Source organism: Mirounga angustirostris, unplaced genomic scaffold (assembly GCF_029215605.1).
Source record: "Mirounga angustirostris isolate CCGP_5_RB_7025 unplaced genomic scaffold, mMirAng1.0.hap1 SCAF_4, whole genome shotgun sequence".
NCBI lineage: Eukaryota > Metazoa > Chordata > Mammalia > Carnivora > Phocidae > Mirounga > Mirounga angustirostris.
In genome coordinates this window covers 91,742,744-91,761,396 of record NW_026991712.1, presented here as the reverse complement: position 1 = coordinate 91,761,396, position 18,653 = coordinate 91,742,744, and the positions used below count along the sequence as shown (strand labels likewise).

Below are 18,653 nucleotides of genomic sequence, written 5' to 3'. Positions count from 1 at the left end.
TTACACAGAGTCAATTCCTTGGTTATTCACACTAAATCCCCAATCGTACTGTTTTCTAATTATCTTGTGATTGAATCATCTTCACAACAAGACTGAACAGAATGCATCTTAAGTGGCTTATAAGCATCACAGGTCCTAGCACAAATCATGTAACAGGAATTCAGTAAATGTCTGTTAATTTCTATACTCCATTCTTGAATTCACTAGCTCATTTTTCAAGGGTGTACTGTGTTCATGCAAGTGCCTGCATCATAGTATGGACTCAAATCTTTGTTTAATGAAATAATAAACATGAGTATTATTCAAGATATTTTGCAGGGCATCTGAGAATAATAAAAGGTCCTGGCTTCAGAGTTTAAAGTTGAACATATCAGATAGATACATAAAGAATTAACTCTGTGGTAAAACAAAATGAAACAAGCAATCCAGCAGAGGTCTAAATATTCTATCAATATGCTGAGAGGAGGACTGGGAGGAGTAGGGTTGGGAGGGCAGAGTGAGGGGGAGTGGAGTGGAGGCAAGGTCCAGATATGGAGAACTAACTGCTCCTCCTTCTTTGCACCATAAAGATTTGCACAAGGCTTCACCCACTTACGGCCAGCTTGTTTCTACTCTTAGACAACAAGATAGGGAATACATCTTATTTGTCTCTATATGTCCAGGCAATCTATAGGGTTGCTGCTGACGCTGAGTAACAATGTGTTCAATGAACTCTGAAAAAATTTTTTTTCGAACTGAATTCAGGTGCACAAAACAGAATTAACCTTGGTTCAAAACACGCTCATCATGGGTACACACATGGTTTTTTTTAAAAACTAGTTATCTAGGGGCGCCTGGGTGGCTTAGTTAGTTAAGCATCCGACTCCTGATTTCTACTCAGGTCATGATCTCAGGGTCGTGAGATTGAGTCGGAATCCCGTTCCACCCTCAGCAGGGAGTCTGCTTAAGGTTCTGTCTCTCCCTCTGCCCCTCCCCCTGCTCTCGGGCACACTCCCTCCCTCTCTCTAAAATAAATAAATAAATCTGCAAAATGTTTAAAAAACTGGTTACCTAATTAGTTATTTTTATTGAAATAATAAGCATTCTGAAACTTACTGCCCTAAACAAAAGCTACCACCCTCGCAAAAATCTCTCTCTAATCACGCGGTCATTCCCCTTTAATTCCAGCCCCTGCCCCCATAACCAGTCTCTGGAATTGCCCATCCATCATCTTCTTGCTTTCCTTTTTATATCCTTTTGGTTCATCTGATGTATTCCTAAAATGTTTTTTTGAAAAAGCTTATTATACTGTATGTAATCTTTTGGGTTTTACTTGTTTGACTTACTAGACTGCTAAGATCCATCTATATCATTGTGTGGCAATGTTGTTCCTTCACCTTGACAACTATATGATGTATCTGTACCATATGAAAACTATAGTTTTTTTCATCCACTCTCTTACTGGTGGGCACCTGGACTGTTCCCAGGTTTTTGCTCCTGTGCATAGTGCTATGATCAACTTATTTAACATATTTCCTGGTATATGTGTGCCTGACTTCTTCAAGTGCTAGGATATAGGTATATTCAGTTTTAGGAGATAAGACCAGACCTCTTTTCCAAAGTGCTGTACCCATTTATACTTCTACAAGCAATGAATATGAGATCCTGTGAATCCATGTCCTCAACACTTGGTATCAGCAGATGTTTTAACTTTTGCTTATCAGGTCTGAAATGGTATCTCATATCTCTGGTCACTAATGATGCTGAGATCCTGTTTATGTTTGATGGACATGTTTCCCTCCTCTGTGAGATGCCTGTTCCTATTCTTTGTTTTCTATAGGGCTATTTGTTCTTTTCTCACTTACTTGTAGGAATTCTTTGTATATTCTTGATAGTAATCATTTGCCAGTTATGTTTACTGTGAATACACCCATTCTATAATTTCCTTTTCACTTTCTTTAAGATTCATTGCCCCACTTAACAAAGTTCTTAATTTTAATATAGTCAAAGCTATTTTTTCTTTTCTAGTCAATGATTTTTATATCCTGTTTAAGAAACCTGTTACTTTCTCCAAGGTATAAAAGATACTAGTTTACAACTTCTTCCATGAGTTTTAATTAAAAAAAATAATTAAGTCCTTAATCTATCTAAAATTGACTGTAGTCCATGGTGTGAACTCTGAAATAGCATGAACTCTAAAATGTTTTTAACCTTGATCTGTGATTAACAACTTGAGATCCTAGAATAGATTCTGGTTGGCAAAAGCAACATCCATATGAGCATGTTCAAGGGGAGAAGGCCTATAGCTTACATGAGATTCTTAAAGGCTTTATGATTCAAAAAAGGTATAGTATCATTGCTGAGACAGTGGTGCTGCTCCAGTTCCTAAGGATTGTGATGAATTCCAGGGCAGCAACTCAGGACTGCCATCTTCATCTGTTTCTTCTTTATTCTTATTAAAGTCTCCTCCATTCCCACTATGGATCATGTAAGTTTGATTTGACTATCTAGTCAGTTTTTTTTCTTTTAAATAAGTATATGGGAGAAGGGAATAAAAGCAAAAAAATGTTAGCTTTATCTCCTCAGCCAGTAGAGAAACAATGCTTCATTTCCCTCATCTATTCAAAAAGTATTTTAAAATTTCCATTATATCTCTTAGAAACTGCACTTCATTTTTTATGGTCGTTTCTGCATTTTATTTCAATAAAGATATATAACCTTTTATCCCAGTCCAACAATCAAAAGCTAAAAAAGGAAAACATCAAATCAAAATAGTTTCTTGTTTTCTTAGAGCTTATTCCAAATAAACATTTCTATTACTTGTTGGGTAAGCTATAATAATCATAGGTAAACAGTCACACAAAATATTTTGGCAAAATGGCAGCAAAGGTAGCCACTACAGAGCTCTGAAGGCAGAAATACTAAGTAGACAAGTTTCTCAACAGGCTGCAATCAACTAAGGTTGGTTGCTGTCCTCACAAAGCTAATAAAAGGCAATTTCTTCCAGTTAATCAATTACTGTCTGCATGCATAGCCACAGGTTGAATGATGAAGAAAATTTACTCTAAAAACTCTTAAAAGACTAATGACTAACCTATTTGTGTACAACCAATAGCCTGGATTTTGGAATCAACACAAGTTTTTCCTGGCCTGAGGCAACTGCTCCCCACACTGGACCTAGTTAGGACCCTTGTATACTTATTGCATCCTGTAATTTAAAATAAATTATTCATATAATAATTAGTTTAACATTTCTCTCCTCTGCAAGATACTAAGCTCCACAAGGGCTGGGGCTAGCATGTCACTTTATTATGTTTTCAGCATGACACCTGGCACGTTGGTAAGGGCTCAATAAATAATAATGAATGAGATAAAGTTTTTATTGTGGGAAATGACTTAAGAGTTGTAGGCAATTGGTCTTAGGCTGATCGAGGAACACTAATGAAAAAGTTACTATAAAATAATTTTAAGAGTTTTAAAAGCTCTATCTTTGAAAAAGAATATTGCTTCCTAATTTTTGTAAGTAAGCCAACTTCTTCCTTATGATATACCCAAATTAGTGTCACAGTTGGATAGAAAACCTAGAAATATTAATAAAGAATTATACAACATGCCTAATTTTTTCAGATGAATTACCACACAGAGACAATGATGTGGCAAGGCAATGCCATGAGAGCAATGATCTGACCCTATGTAGCCAATCCATGGGACCTTTAATTTACCGATGGAAGAATTGAAAGCTTTTTTTTTCTTTTTTTTAAGATTTTATTTATTTGACAGAGAGACACAGTGAGAGAAGGAACACCAGCAGGGGCAGAGCGAGAGGGAGAAGCAGGTTTCCCGCTGAGCAGGGAGCGCAACACGGGGCTCAATCCCAGGACCCTGGGATCATGACCTGAGCCGAAGGCAGACGCTTAACGACTGAACCACCCAGGCACCCCAGAACTGAAAGCTTTCAATCTGATCAACTAACAAAATTAACAGAAACCAGACTCATTATGTGTAAATAAAGCCTTATGTAGAAAAAATAAGAGAAATAAATTTAAAAAACCCCACAGCCTACAATCTTAAACATTTAACACATGGCAGAGTTTGCAAACAGATGACCCATAGCTCAGTTATATCATATAAACTCCTAAACAAGTAGCCATCAATTCTCAAACTTTTTGGTCTCAGGGACCTTTTATGTTTATGTCAATTATATCTACCAATATTTACCATATTAGAAATAAAGGCAGGAATTTTAGAAATAATTATCTGTAAATTTAAGAACAATAAAAAGCTTAATGTGAATATACATAACTTTTTATGACAAAAACTGTGTTTAGGGAGAAGAGTTAACACTCTTTTAACATCTTTGCAAATCTCTTTAAGTTCTGCTGGATTCTCACATCTGCTTCTGCATTTAATCTACTGCAATGTCACATGGTAAGTAGCCTCTGGAAAACTCCACCAAACACTGTGAGAATGGGAAGGAAAAGGGCAAATATGTCTGAGTAGCATTATAAAACTAGTTTTGGTTTCATAGGCTCCCTGAAAGGGTCTCTGGTTCCTTGACCACACTTTCGAGCTGCTATTATTCTGAAGTATTCTGCAGCACAGCTATGAGAAAGCACCTCATCTTTAATCATCACAGGCACTGGACACTTATATGGGAAACCTGAAAACCTTTTGATTCAGACGTAGCTTATCACTCAAGAGAACTGTGTGACAGAGGCACCGAGCCTGTTTCTTAGTTCAGGCTTTGGGAGCTACAGGCTGTGCTCTTCTGAGAGTCAGCAACTCTGTGCTGACTACATGTGCATGCAGCCTGACCACCGTTCAGAACATACCCCTGACATCTGAAGGCCGTGTGGCTCACTCATGAATTTCACAACAGAAGGACCACCTTATTTATCTGGGTATGTTTCAGTACCTAGAATATTATCTTGCACAGAGTAAACATCTAATGTCTCCTGAACTGAACGGAAACTATCGACTACGTAACAAATATGAATCTCAAGATCAAAGCCATCTACCAATAAAAACAGTGCTTTCTGGGGCGCCTGGGTGGCTCAGTCGTTGAGCGTCTGCCTTCGGCTCGGGTCATGATTCCAGGTCCTGGGATCGAGCCCCGCATCGGGCTCTGCGCTCGGCGGGAAGCCTGCTTCTCCCTCTCCCACTCCCCCTGCTTGTGTTCCCTCTCTCGCTGTCTCTCTGTCAAATAATTAAATAAAATCTTAAAAAAAAAAAAAAAAAGAACAGTTCTTCCCATGCTGTATTCATATTCCTTCCTAGAACCTATCCCTTTCCTGAGGACTTCTTTCCAGAAAGGAGGGAATAGATTTATTTTAATACTGGCTTGAACTAGTCATTATTAAGAGAAACACATTTCCTCATTAAAGAGAGAAAGAGACAAAGACAAGTCTCCAGTCGAAACACAAACTTCAAAATTTCCAGATTATCTATACCACTTACAGAGAAATGAAAAAGGTAAGAGGGGTGTGTGTATGTGTAAGAGAGAGAATGAAAGAGAATAGGTTGGCTGATTTGAGAAAAGTGGTAACAGTGCAGTTCTCTGCATATGAATAAAGAAAATCTCTAGTCTTTTGCCAACCTGTCTGAAGTTGGTTGGTGTAAGTGGGCTTAAGAAGGTGGTCGAGAGGCCGATGTGCCACAACAGCCACTCTGAAGCCTCTTTCTCAGTGAGCTGTAACTCTGGGCAAGCTCATCTAGGGGATCACTTACCCCCTGAAAAGCAGACCGACTAGATCAGTGATTTGGAGCACAAAAGAATCACCTACGAAACGTCCGAAGACTTCTGAGCCCGTTCCACAAAAGTCCTGGTTCAGGAAGTTTGGTATGAGGCATACACATTTTTAGCAAGCAGCCCTGGTGATTCTAATGCTTACAGACTGTGTCTCCACTTTGGAAAACTGTATCAGATGATTACTCAAACTCCTTTCAACTGCAAGGTACTGGTGAGAGACCACAGACCAGTGGTTCTCAAAGTGCGGTACACAGTCCTGACACTTGTTAAGGGGGTTTGCAAGGTCAAAACTGTTCTGACAGTTTCACAGTCATACTGAAACATCATTTGCCTTTTTCACTGGGTTGACATTTGCACCGACAGTGCAAAAGTGCGGTTAAGTAGACTACTGGTGTCTTAGAATGAATCGAGGTGGAGGAACCAGATTGTACTAGCAGTCACTGTGTTCTTCACTGCCAAAATTCTCACAGGAAAAAAAAAAAGAAAGAAAAAGAAAAAAGCCAGTTTTACTTAAGAATGTCTTTGATGAGGAGCTAAAAATTATTAATTTTATTAAATCAACCCTTGAAACACATCTTTTTAAGATTAACGTATCATAAAATGGAAAGAACACATAAAGCACGTCTGCATACCGAAGTATGAGGTTGTCTTGAAGAAAGGCACCGGATGACTTGTAAGCTAAACTCATTGCTTTTTTTCATGGAACACTGTTTTTCTTCAAATAACGACTGGCAGACAAACTGTGGTTATTCAACATGAGTATTTGGCAGATGTTTTCTCAAAAATGAATATAAATTGACCTTGTCATTTCAAGAAAAACAACCAACAGTATTTCTTGCCAGTGATAAAACTTGAACTTTAAAAAACATACATAATTTTGGAAAATTTGTATCCATCCCCAGAACCTTACAGTTTCTAATACTTAAAGACTTTTCTGATGAGATCAGTGGCAATATTAACAAATATAATTTTTTGATATTGTGTAATGATATGTATCATTATTTAGGAGATCTGAATAATTCAGTGAATCAATATTTTCCAAAAGACAATGCACCATGTTATAAATTCATGCTGTAAATTCCCATTATAAAATCCATTCAAAGAGCAGGATAGAACAAACATTTTAATATAACAGAATATAAAAATTCATGGATATGCTTTGAGATTCCATATTACAACTAAACTTTAAGAAACTACCACTTATCAGGGTGGCTCAGTCGTTAAGCATCTGCCTTCGGCTCAGGTCATGATCTCAGGGTCCTGGGATCGAGCCCCACATCAGGCTCCCTGCTCAGTGGGAAGCCTGCTTCTCCCTCTCCCACTCCCCCTGCTTGCGTTCCCTCTCTTGCTATCTCTCTGTCAGATAAATAAATAAAATCTTAAAAAAAAAAACCTACTACTTATCAAGTTATGTTATAATATCAAAGAATATCACAAGTTATTTGAAAAGGCTATTAACATACTCCTCCCCTTTCCAATTATATATCTGAGTGAGGTTAGATTTTCTTTATATACTTCACCCAACATAACTTATTCCAAACATTTAAACATTTGCAAAAATGTAAAACAGTGCCATATCTTCTCACTCTTTTTTTTTTTTTTTTAAAGATTTTATTTATTCATTTGAGAGAGAATGAGATAGAGAGAGCATGAGAGGGGGGAGGGTCAGAGGGAGAAGCAGACTCCCTGCTGAGCAGGGAGCCCGATGCGGGACTCGATCCAGGGACTCCAGGATCATGACCTGAGTCAAAGGCAGTCGCTTAACCAACTGAGCCACCCAGGCGCCCCCTCACTCATTTTTTAAAATAGTTATTTTTCAAAAAAACATGATGGGTTATTTTTATTTATTTATTTATTTTTTCCCTGTGAAGATTTATTTTATTTTATTATGTCATGTTAAACACCAAACATTACATCATTAGTTTTTATGTAGTGTTCCACAATTCATTGTTTGTATATAACACCCAGTGCTCCATGCAGTACGTGCCCTCTTTAATACCCGTCACCAGGCTAGCCCATCCGCCACCCCCTCCCCTCTAGAACCCTCACTTTGTTTCTCAGAGTCCATCGTCTCTCATGGTTCGTCTCCCCCTCCGATTTCCCCCCCTTCATTTTTCCCTTCCTGCTATCTTCTTCTTCTTCTTTTTTTTTAACATGTATTATTTATTTCAGAGGTACAGGTCTGTGATTCAACAGTCTTACACAATTCACAGCGCTCACCATAGCACATACCCTCCCCAATGTCTATCACTCAGCCACCCCATCCCTCCCACCCCCCACCACTTGAGCAACCCTCAGTTTGTTTCCTGAGATTAAGAATTCCTCATATCAGTGAGATCATATGACACACGTCTTTCTCTGATTGACTTACTTCGCTCAGCATAATACCATGATGGGTTATTTTTAAATAAATTAATAAATAATTTCTCATATGATAAATATTGGTAGGTACAAACCATGTAAACAAAAGCTCTCTGGAGTCCTCAACAATTTTTAAGAGTGCAAAGGGCACCTGAGACCAAATCGTTTGCGAACCACTGCCTTCGACTATAAAAAGGTACTCAGACCTAGCAGTGCATGAATCACAAAGTGAAAAAGTTTCAAAATATATACAGATGCCGGGACGCCTGGGTGGCTCAGTTGGTTAAGCAACTGCCTTCAGCTCAGGTCATGATCCTGGAGTCCCGGGATCGAGTCCCACATCGGGCTCCCTGCTCGGCAGGGAGTCTGCTTCTTCCTCTGACCCTCCCCCCTCTCATGCTCTCTCTCTCATTCTCTCTCTCAAATAAATAAATAATAATATTAAAAAAAAAATATATATATATATATATATATACACACACACACAGATGCCAAAGTCCCAGTCACGTGAGGGACAGCCCCTTCACTGTATTTAAAGAAAAATGTTTGCCAAATGATTCTTATACATGACAAACTTAGAAACCACCGAAACTATCATGGTGATTGTGACAACCTTTGAAAAAGCTATTCATTGCTGCCCCCTAGTGGCAAATTTGCTTTCATTTCTAAAAATAAAATCTGAATAAAATGAAGACCAGAAACTCAGCCAGACACAACATTCTAATTCTGTAAGGAACTCCAGAGGTCATCTAGTCCACTCCCAGTTTATAGATGGAGGCTTACAACAACCACACATCACTGCAATATACTGTGATAAATGATATGCTATGCTTTGGTTAAGTACAGGGTATGAAAAAAAAATACAGGAGGAGGCGTCTATTCCAGACTTCTCTTCCGTCTATCCTGGCTTATGTCCAGGAAGATAAATTTCCAGAGGCAATTACTGTTAAGCTGAAACCTGGAAAGTGGGCAGGAATTAAAGGATGAGGGTATTCCAGTCAAAAGGGATGGCAAATACCAAAGCTAAAAGGTAAAATAGACCATGATTTGCTCAGTACTGAGTAGAACAGCAGTGACCAATTTCAAGAGCTTGCTAAGTACCAGGTACTCACAACAACCCTATGAGATGTTAACCTCTCAACCAACCCTATAAAGTAATGCTGATATGAACTGTCTAGAGTTTATCTTTTTTTTTTTCCTTTAGAACTTTTTGAAAAGCAGCTAGCTTTCCAAGGACTGTTAATCCTGGGAAAAGCTTACCCAGAAGTACATAAGCTACTTTCCTTTATGCTTTAAAAAGGACTTATTAGGAATTGCTTTAGAAAACACCATAAGATACCTAAGAATAAACCTAACCAAAGAGGCAAAGGATCTGTACTCTGAAAACTACAGAATACTCATGAAAGAAATTGAGGAAGACACAAAGAAATGGAAAAACGTTCCATGCTCATGGATTGGAAGAACAAATATTGTTAAAATGTCTATGCTACAGGCGGAGCGAAGATGGGAACCGAGATCAGTCCTGAGCTCTAGCTGCCACTGCTCTTGCGCTGCTGCCTCATGGGCAGGTCTATTTCTAGGGCAATTTAGGAGGTTCTATTGTTAATCCTCTCACCTTTAATGTATAACTACACTGTTGCATTTGAAGACATGAGATCAGATTCTGAGTTCTAAAGACAGCCTTTCTATTAAAAATATATTTGAGAACAGGTTGAACGTGGGCACATATCCTAGAGTGCTGTTTTCTAAGACTAACAGCCACCACAAGAGATTTTGGGGTGGGAAATTTGTTTATGAATATATTTTATGTATCTTTTAAAACTTCAACTTTTTAATAAGTGAGGGAAATTTTTTACATGTGAAGTGGTTAGATCTTAAGTGTATAGTTCAATGACTTATGACAATGTTTGCACTTGCATAACCAACAGCCAACTCAAGATAGAAAACATTTCCTTCAACCCAGAAAATTCCCTTGTGCCCCCTTCCAATCTTTCCCCACCATCAGCAACCACTTCTTTAATTTCTGTCACTATGGATTACTTTTGCTTGTTCTTGAACTTCACATAAATGTAATCATATAGTATATACCCTTGTGTCTGACTTGTTTGCTCAACAGAGAGTTCTAGAGATTTATTTATTTATAATGTTGTTGACTATATCAGCAGTTCATACATTCTTATCATGAAGTAGTATTGCATTATATAAATATAATACAATTTGTTTATTCCTTCTCCTATTAATAGACATTTGGTTTGTGTACAATGTTTGTCTATTATTTAAAAAGCTACTAAATACATTCTTGTAAAAGTCAAAAAAAAAGTCTATGCTACACAAAGCAATCTATACATTCAATGCAATCCCTATCAAAATACCATCAACATTTTTCACAGAGCTAGAACAAATAATCCTAAAATTTGTATGGAACCAGCAAAGACCCCGAATAGCCAGAGGAATGTTGAAAAAGGAAACCAAAGCTGGTGGCATCACAATGCCAGACTTCAAGCTCTATTACAAAGCTGTAATCAAGACAGTATGGTACTGGCACAAAAACAGACACATAGATCAATGCAACAGAAGAGAGAACCCAGAAATGGACCTCAACTCTGTGGTCAACTAATCTTCGACAAAGCAGGAAAGAATGTCCAATGGAAAAAAGACAGTCTCTTCAACAAATGCTGTTGGGAAAACTGGAGAGCCACATGCAGAAGAATGAAACTGGACCACTGTCTTACACCATACACAAAAATAGACTCAAAATGGATGAAAGACCTAAATGTGAGACAGGAATCCATCAAAATCCTAGAGGAGAACATAGGCAGCAACCTCTTTGACCCTGGCTGCAGCAACTTCTTGCTAGACACATCTACAAAGGCAAAGGAAACAAAAGGAAAAACAAATTATTGGGACTTCATCAAGATAAAAAGCTTTTGCTTGGGCACCTGGGTGGCTCAGTCGGTTAAGCGTCTGCTTTTGGCTAAGGTCATGATCCCAGGGTCCTGGGATCAAGCCCCACGTTGGGCTCCTTGCTCAGCAGGGAGCCTGCTTCTCCCTCTCATCCCTGCTTGTGCTCTCTCTATCTCTGTCTCTTGCTCTTTCTCAAATAAATAAATAAAAATCTTCAAAAAAAAGAAAAAAGAAAAAAAAAAAAGCTTTTGCACAGCAGAGGAAACAGTCGACAAAACCAAAAGACAACCTACAAAATGGGAGAAGATATTTGCAAATGCCTTATTAGATAAAGGCTAGTATCCAAGATCTATAAAGAACTTATCAAACTCAACACCCAAAGAACAAATAATCCAAGCAAGAAATGGGCAGGAGACATGAACAGACATTTCTCCAAAGAAGATATCCAAATAGCCAACAGACACATGGAAAAATGCTCAACATCACTTGGCATCAGGGAAATACAAATCAAAACCACAATGAGATACCACCTTACACCAGTCAGAATGGCTAAAATTAACAGGTCAGGAAAGGACAGATGTTGGCGAACACAGGAGAAAGGGGAACTCTCCTACACTGTTGGTGGGAATGCAAGCTGGTACAGCCACTCTGGAAAACAGTATGCAGGTTCCTCAAAAAGTTGAAAATAGAGCTGCCCTATGATCCAGCAATTGCACTACTGGGTATTTACCCCAGAGATACAAATAGAGTGATCCAAAAGGACACAAGCACCCCAACGTTTATAGCAGCAATGTCCACAACAGCCAAACCATGGAAAGAACCCAGATGTCCACCGACAGAAGAATGGATAAAAAAGATGTTGTGTATATATATACAATGGAATATTACTCAAACATCCAAAAAAAAAATATCCTGGGGCACCTGGGTGGCTCAGTCGGTTAAGCATCTGCCTTCGGCTCAGGTCACGATCCCAGGGTCCTGGGATCAAGCCCCACACTGGGCTCCCTGCTCAGTGGGGAGTCTGCTTCTCCCTTTCCTGCTCCCCCTGCTTGTGCTCTCTTCCACTTTGTCAAATAAATAAATAAAATCTTAAAAAAAAAAAATCTTGCATTTGCAACGACATGGATGGAACTAGAGGGTTTTACGCTAAGCAAAGTAAGTCAGAGAAAGACAATTATATGATTTCACTCAAATGTGGAAATTAAGAAACAAAACAGAGGAGCATAGGGGAAGAGAGGGAAAAATAAAACAAGACAAAATCAGAGAGGGAGACAAACCATAAGAGACTCTTAACCATAGCAAACAAACTGAGGGCTGTTGAAGGGGGGGTGCGGAGATGGGGTAACAGGGTGATGGACATTAAGGAGAGCACAGGATGTAGAGAGCACTGGATGTTATATAAAACTGATGAATCACTGACCTCTACCTCTGAAACTAATAATATACTATGTTAATTAATTGAATTTAAATTAAAAAAGGAAACACCTGAAAGAAATGGAATGGCTTTATAAGGTCCTTGGGATAAATCAGGGAGAAATAAAGTGCTTTTAAATTTAACAAAACGATAGATTATGCTTTAATTATAAATACAGTAAAGTAAAAACTTCAAAACTCTGTCTTTCCCTGTTTCTACTTTTAGAACCTAACTTCACCGAGAGGCACTAAAATTACAGCAGGAAGATCAGGAGCTCTGAAATCAGATGTGCATCTGAACACTGGTTTCACCACATATTAACTGTGACCACCGATAAAATTAACTTTGAATTTGTACATCTACAAAATGGGGACGATATCCTCCTCCATGGATTGTCATGAAGAATAAATAAGAATACGTTTTATGTAGATCATTTAGCAGATGTAGGCTCCTTGCTTATTTCTCCTGTCCTTCTATGTCTATCAGGCCAAAGGGGTTTGCCTTACTTTCTTTGATGCTGCTTCTGCAGGGCTGCCTCTGATAACTGTCCCTGAAGGATCAGTCTTCTTTGCTTGTCAATATCTCCTTCCATTCGAGCAAAAGCATGAGAGCCGATGAAAGAGAGGTCAACTCCCAAGCCCTCAGCCTCCTCTTCTTGGCTGTCTGTAACAAAAATACTATAAATAGAGAGCTTACGACAAAACTTGACAGTAAATGCTACATTGTGAATGCTGCAATAGGGATGACTATGACATAATAAAAAAAACTAGGGTTGAGGGTATATTTTTGAGAATCAAACTGAAATCAGATTCATATCTGAAGAACTGAAATAACGCAAGAAACCACCTGTCCCTGTGTGACAGAAGTTTTAGGAATACATGAAATCAAATCAAGATGACCTGGGTGTAATTGAGGAAGGAAAGAACAAAATGTAATGATAAGCAAAAAGATAGAATTAATTACACTTTATGTAGGTTTAAAGAAGGGCTATAGCACTGCATCTAACGAAAGAGAAATATAAAGAACAAATGTTTGGGGTCATTTATCCAGAACTACTTAAGGAGGGAGCACATGATAAATTGACACAAAAACTGGAGTCCTTTTGTCAGATAACTCTCAATGGCAGAAGGCTGGACCAGGACTGCAGAGTAGGATCCACATTCATAAGATACGTTTTCATTCTAATTTAGCATCCTGGTTTTCTGCAGTCGTCATACTGACATAATCATCTGACCCATAAGAGTTCCAGTTTTCACTACAAATTATTTCTAATCTATCCAAATGACCATTTTATGTTTGGCTAGAAGTCAGTACTTTGGGAACAGGTCATCTCTTAGTGTGTTCCCCACTGCTTTACTAGCTTTGTTTAAGAAAAACAAAAAAACCCAACTTTTTTTTCTTAAACAACAAAAAATGCCTTGGACCGTGGGGAGCTTCCCAAGGCAATGCCACTACTTGAAACCCAGTCAGGTGGGCCATCCAGCTGGGATTTTCTTATATCTATTTCACCCTCCTTAAACTGTGACAGGCCAACGGCTGAAAAGAGTGTGCTTTTACGAAAAATACCCATGAACAAATCAAGTAAAACTGATTTTACATCTATTTTAACAGACTGAACATTCTAATTGAAAATATTTATGAATACTAGGTCTTACATCTATGAGGTAATTAAGCACTCTTTGAAAATGGTAGACCCAAGGAACCCTTTGGTTAATGAGTTAGCCTAATCTACTGCCCAGAATTACGATCTCAAATTGGGTTTGCAATTATTACTCCTTGTCATACAAAATGCATTTATGCATTTAGGAAAAACTATATTCTACAGTGGTGGTCATGATCATGAGGATTCCCAAATAACTCTGGGCATACCCTAAAGTACATGGGTAGCCCTCCAGCAAAGCTTGGTTCAGGCATTTCCTGATGGTACACCACTTATAATTCCCTCCATTTGACTTAAGGCTGTGTACTGGTGATAAAAAGGAGATGAGCAGCCCTCTACAGATTTTAACTTGATGCTCATTTAAAAGCGTTCATGGTAGGAATCTCATAGTAATTCCTAAGCTGCCGAATTTTCAGAGCAAGTTCTAGCACTGAAGCTTGTGAGGCATGTCTCCATAACTCCACACAAGGAGTTATGACCTCAACCGTGTACCCATGAAGATCATTATTAGCTGTCATACAGCACAGATTCAGAAGGGCTCCCATCCTACCGTGCTCTACCATTGCTTCAAACTACATGAGAATATAACCTAAAGAAACAAAACAAGTGTTAATGGTATTCTTGTCTTAGTATTTAATGTTAGGTCTGGCTTTTGGAGGATATTGTTAAAGCTGCTGAAAATTTTAGATGATTATGTACTTGATTACTGTCTCAACAGGGTCCTGCATACAACTATAAACTTCACGAGGATGCAAATGTTGTTATATCCACCTCTGGATCTCTACTGCCTAACAGACTTGATGTTGTGTGTGTGTGTATAAATATATATATTTTAACTTAAAAGACTAAATTTTAATAAGAATAAGACTCAAAACATCTAAGTTGGTCTTGAACTTAATGTTACACCCATAGAGAGCTCTCCGAAGGTAGACTGAACTTTCTCCTCATTGGTGGTTATCAGTCCCCGATAAAAGAGGGAAATTAAGAAAAGCAGAACTCACCCTCCGGGGCACCAGGTTTTTCACTTATTCTAATCTGCCGTTCAGGTACCACAGGCTCCCCTTCTGCATTTCCAATATCTGCAGGTAGGTATGGCAATGATCGACATTCCTCCTTTAGTGACCTTGGGAAGTACAGAGGTAGCAGCTTTTGGTAAGTAGCCTGTGTCAGAAAAGCAAGACATTCTGTGAAAAATAATGAAGTAATGAAGCACGCCAGCTTAGTGCTGTTCCAGACACAGCGAAGAAAGCCTCCATCAAGAATAAAAACCTAAGCTCAACTAGATGCTATCTGGGACCCTCAAGCAGTTCTTATGTTAAAGGTCAGGATACTGTCAGGTGGTCAAGTTAAACGTGACTCCCATCCTGGCAACTTCAGGTCAGCGAACCTGGAATGCATAAGTCCTGCCACTCCTGTCCTACTGTCATTTGCCCCTCCCCAGGAATATCTTTATTTATTTTTTACGATGATTTCAAGTTTATCACCTCCCATAGGAAGCATTTCCTAACCCTGTGCAGGCTGGAGTTCCTATCTATTCCATACCTCCATTAATGCACTTACCATGATTATCATAACTTATCTGAACTGTCTGTCCCCACCAATAGACAATGGATTCCTTGAGGACAATGACCCTCACTTGTTCACTGGCGTATTTCCAGAATCTAGTGTAATAAACCTGGGTGCTACAGACACTCAATAAAAGATCACTGAATGAATAGGTAAACCAGATAAAACAAGAAGAGATAGCAAACAAGCAAATGTGCCTCATTTTAGCAATTTCAAAAGTATTTATATATCATGTATATAGCTATTAATACCATGAATGGATATTTCACATGTGTTAACTCATTCATCACTAAACTCCTGTGGTGTAAGTACTACTAATACTCCTATTTTATCAAAGCACAGACAGGTTAAGTAACTTGCCCAAGGTCACAAAACTGCAAAATAATACAAGCTGAACTGGATGGAGCATACTAAAACTAAATAAAATTTAAAAAGGGTTAAAAAAAATAAAGCCATAAAAAAAATAAAAAGGGTTAAAAAAACCCCTCATTTTCTAAAATGGTTCTAAATTAAACTGAAACATACTAAACCTAATTACACACAACAAAGCAAAACATAAACCTCACAACTTAATCAATGCTAGTCACTAGGCTAGGCTGTCATGTTTCCAGGCAAGGTAGACCCAAAGCTTTTCCAGCACAGCAATTTTCTAGTTATACTGCCCAAGCACCCAGTACTCAGATTATAAGGTGATGCCTCGAGAGGTTTTAAGAGCTAATACAGGGAGCAAAGCAGAACAACTCCACCTTGTAAGATTTCACTAAGTGAAAACAGTTTAGCAGTAAAAACATTATCAAAATGCTCCTTCTTGACTTGTTTTTAGTATCTAATATGCGTTCGTTTCGACAAAGGATGGTAAGCCCCACTGCCAAATACATACACAGATACCTAGGATTTGCCTGCTGACAATTCAGTAAATAGAGAATGATGAGACAAAGGCAAACAAGTAAAAATAAGATTTAAACAATGAAACATAATTACAAAATACCTCTTCTAGTTCAGAGACAGCAAATACTACTTTTTCAATGGTCTCCCCATGAATTTCTAGGAATCTCCTTACAGTGCCTAAGGAAAGGAATAGAAAAAGTGATTCAATAAATAAGAAATACCTGTGTGAAGAAAATTCAAACTCTTCAAAGTTTTATTTTTATAATGGATCACTACTCATTTCAGTCAGGTCTCTCTGCTCAATGACACCTCATCAGTGAAGCCTGCCCAGAGTACCATATTTAAAAATCCTTCTCTGATTTGCTTTCCTCCAGAGCAAATATTACATTTTGTGGAGTTTATTTTATATCTTCTCTGCCCTCCCTCCCCCATCTGCTAGAATGAAAGTACCTCAACAGCAAGAGCTTTATTTACTGCGTTATTGCCAGCTTCTAGAACAGTGCCTGGCCATAGAAGATGCTGATTCCAGACAATTCTTCCCTACCCAGTATATTTTTATTCCCTGGGGCCTCTCTCTCTGACCATTTAGCTAACAGTATTCAATGACCTACTCAGCACTGCATCCCTGTCAAAATCCCATTGACCAAAGGTGAATTATTTTTTTTGATTTCTATGTTATCCTAATTCTTCCCTATCAATTTCCTATCAATGAATCCTAATGGCCTTTTCTTAGTCCTTACCTCACTAGAGATTTCATTAGCTTTACTTTTATGTGCCCATGCCCTACCTTTTAAAATGTTGTCCTCCACGTTTCTGTCCTCCATTTATTTTCTTGATATATATATATATATATAAAGAAATAGATCAATTTTTGATATCAATTCTTGATATCATCAATTCTTGATAGCAACATCATCAATATCAAGAAATATATATATATGTATGTATATTCTCTTTAGCTCACCAATTTGCTGGCTTAGCACCAATGTAAATATTTATATTCTCAAATCTTTATATTCTGTTTTCTGAATAAAAGAGCTGAATTCCCTACTGCCTACTGGGCCTATCTGCCTAGATAACCCAGAGGCCTCAAACTCTGAAGGTCCGAAACTGACCTCCATCTTTTCCAGCCAAAATCTGTTCCTCTACCCATATTCTTTATTTTATCACATAGCAACATCAAATCACTCATCCAAGCTCAAATCCTGAATTTTTTTTAACACCTTTTTCACCTCTTCCTTCATCCTGCATTTTCAATGGGTTCTCATATCCTTTATTTCTACTGCTATTTCTAACATCCATTCCTTCTCTCTTCCAGCTGCTCTCAGGATCTTAATGCTCATGAAGCCTTCAGCAATAAGCTCTTGTTTTCTTGTTTCTCTCTTTTCCAGGTCTATATATTCACTGTTGCTTGAGTTACCTTCCTTCCCTTGTCACCCTCCTTACTAAGTAATTCTGAGGCTCTGCACTGCTTGTAGATTAGGATCTAAGTCCCCAGCAAGGTTCGCCACACTTGGACCTCAACTGGCCACCCCTCCAACCCTGCCCTTTAGTCCTATTTCCCACTATTCCTCCCACAGGCCTTACTTTCAGCAAATTGGCTTCTTTGCTGTACTCAGAATATTCCACTTAACTTTCATGCTACCCTGCCTCTGCTTGCATGGTTACCTTTGACTAGAATACCATTCATTCACCATGACCTTCTATTAGTGAAGTCCTACTCATTTTTCAAGATCCAGTTCAAGGCCATCTGGTTTGTACAGAACTCCATCCTTCCTTGTGTTCCTTCTGTAACCTGAATGGCCCTCCATTTGTGAACTTCTCATTGCATTTTATAGCTAGACTGTGAGCTTTCTGAAGGCCAAGTATATCTTACATTAATATTACCAGAACCTAGCACATCTTAAGATATGGCAAACAACTGTTCAAAAATAATTAGTAGCTGGAGTAACATTTTATGGGTCTGGTTATCTACATATTGCCTACCTTGTTTACTACTGTATCTCGAGAATCTAAGACCCATTTGTTGAAGGACTAAACTATTTAGAATTCTTCCTCTGTTAGGTGACAAATTTATTTTTCATTTCTCTCTCTATTCTGCTTTAATGATTTTCTAAAACTGAATTTTCCAA

At 38.3% G+C, this 18,653-nt stretch overlaps 1 protein-coding gene across 7 annotated transcripts in view; it reads right to left on the bottom strand.

The window, feature by feature from the left end:
* GDAP2 (ganglioside induced differentiation associated protein 2) overlaps positions 1 to 18,653 on the bottom strand; it is an 85,296-nt gene that overhangs the window by 42,396 nt on the left and 24,247 nt on the right. For all 7 annotated transcript variants that reach the window (XR_010410757.1, XR_010410759.1, XR_010410760.1 and 4 more), the window contains 3 exons: positions 16,622 to 16,698; positions 15,069 to 15,228; positions 12,914 to 13,070 (listed from right to left, as the gene is read on the bottom strand). Coding sequence is in view for 3 of the 7 variants with exons in the window: in XM_045896858.3 (XP_045752814.1) it covers positions 12,914 to 13,070; positions 15,069 to 15,228; positions 16,622 to 16,698 (394 nt within the window). In the remaining 4 variants the exon portion in view is untranslated. The remainder of the gene's footprint in view (positions 1 to 12,913; positions 13,071 to 15,068; positions 15,229 to 16,621; positions 16,699 to 18,653) is intronic.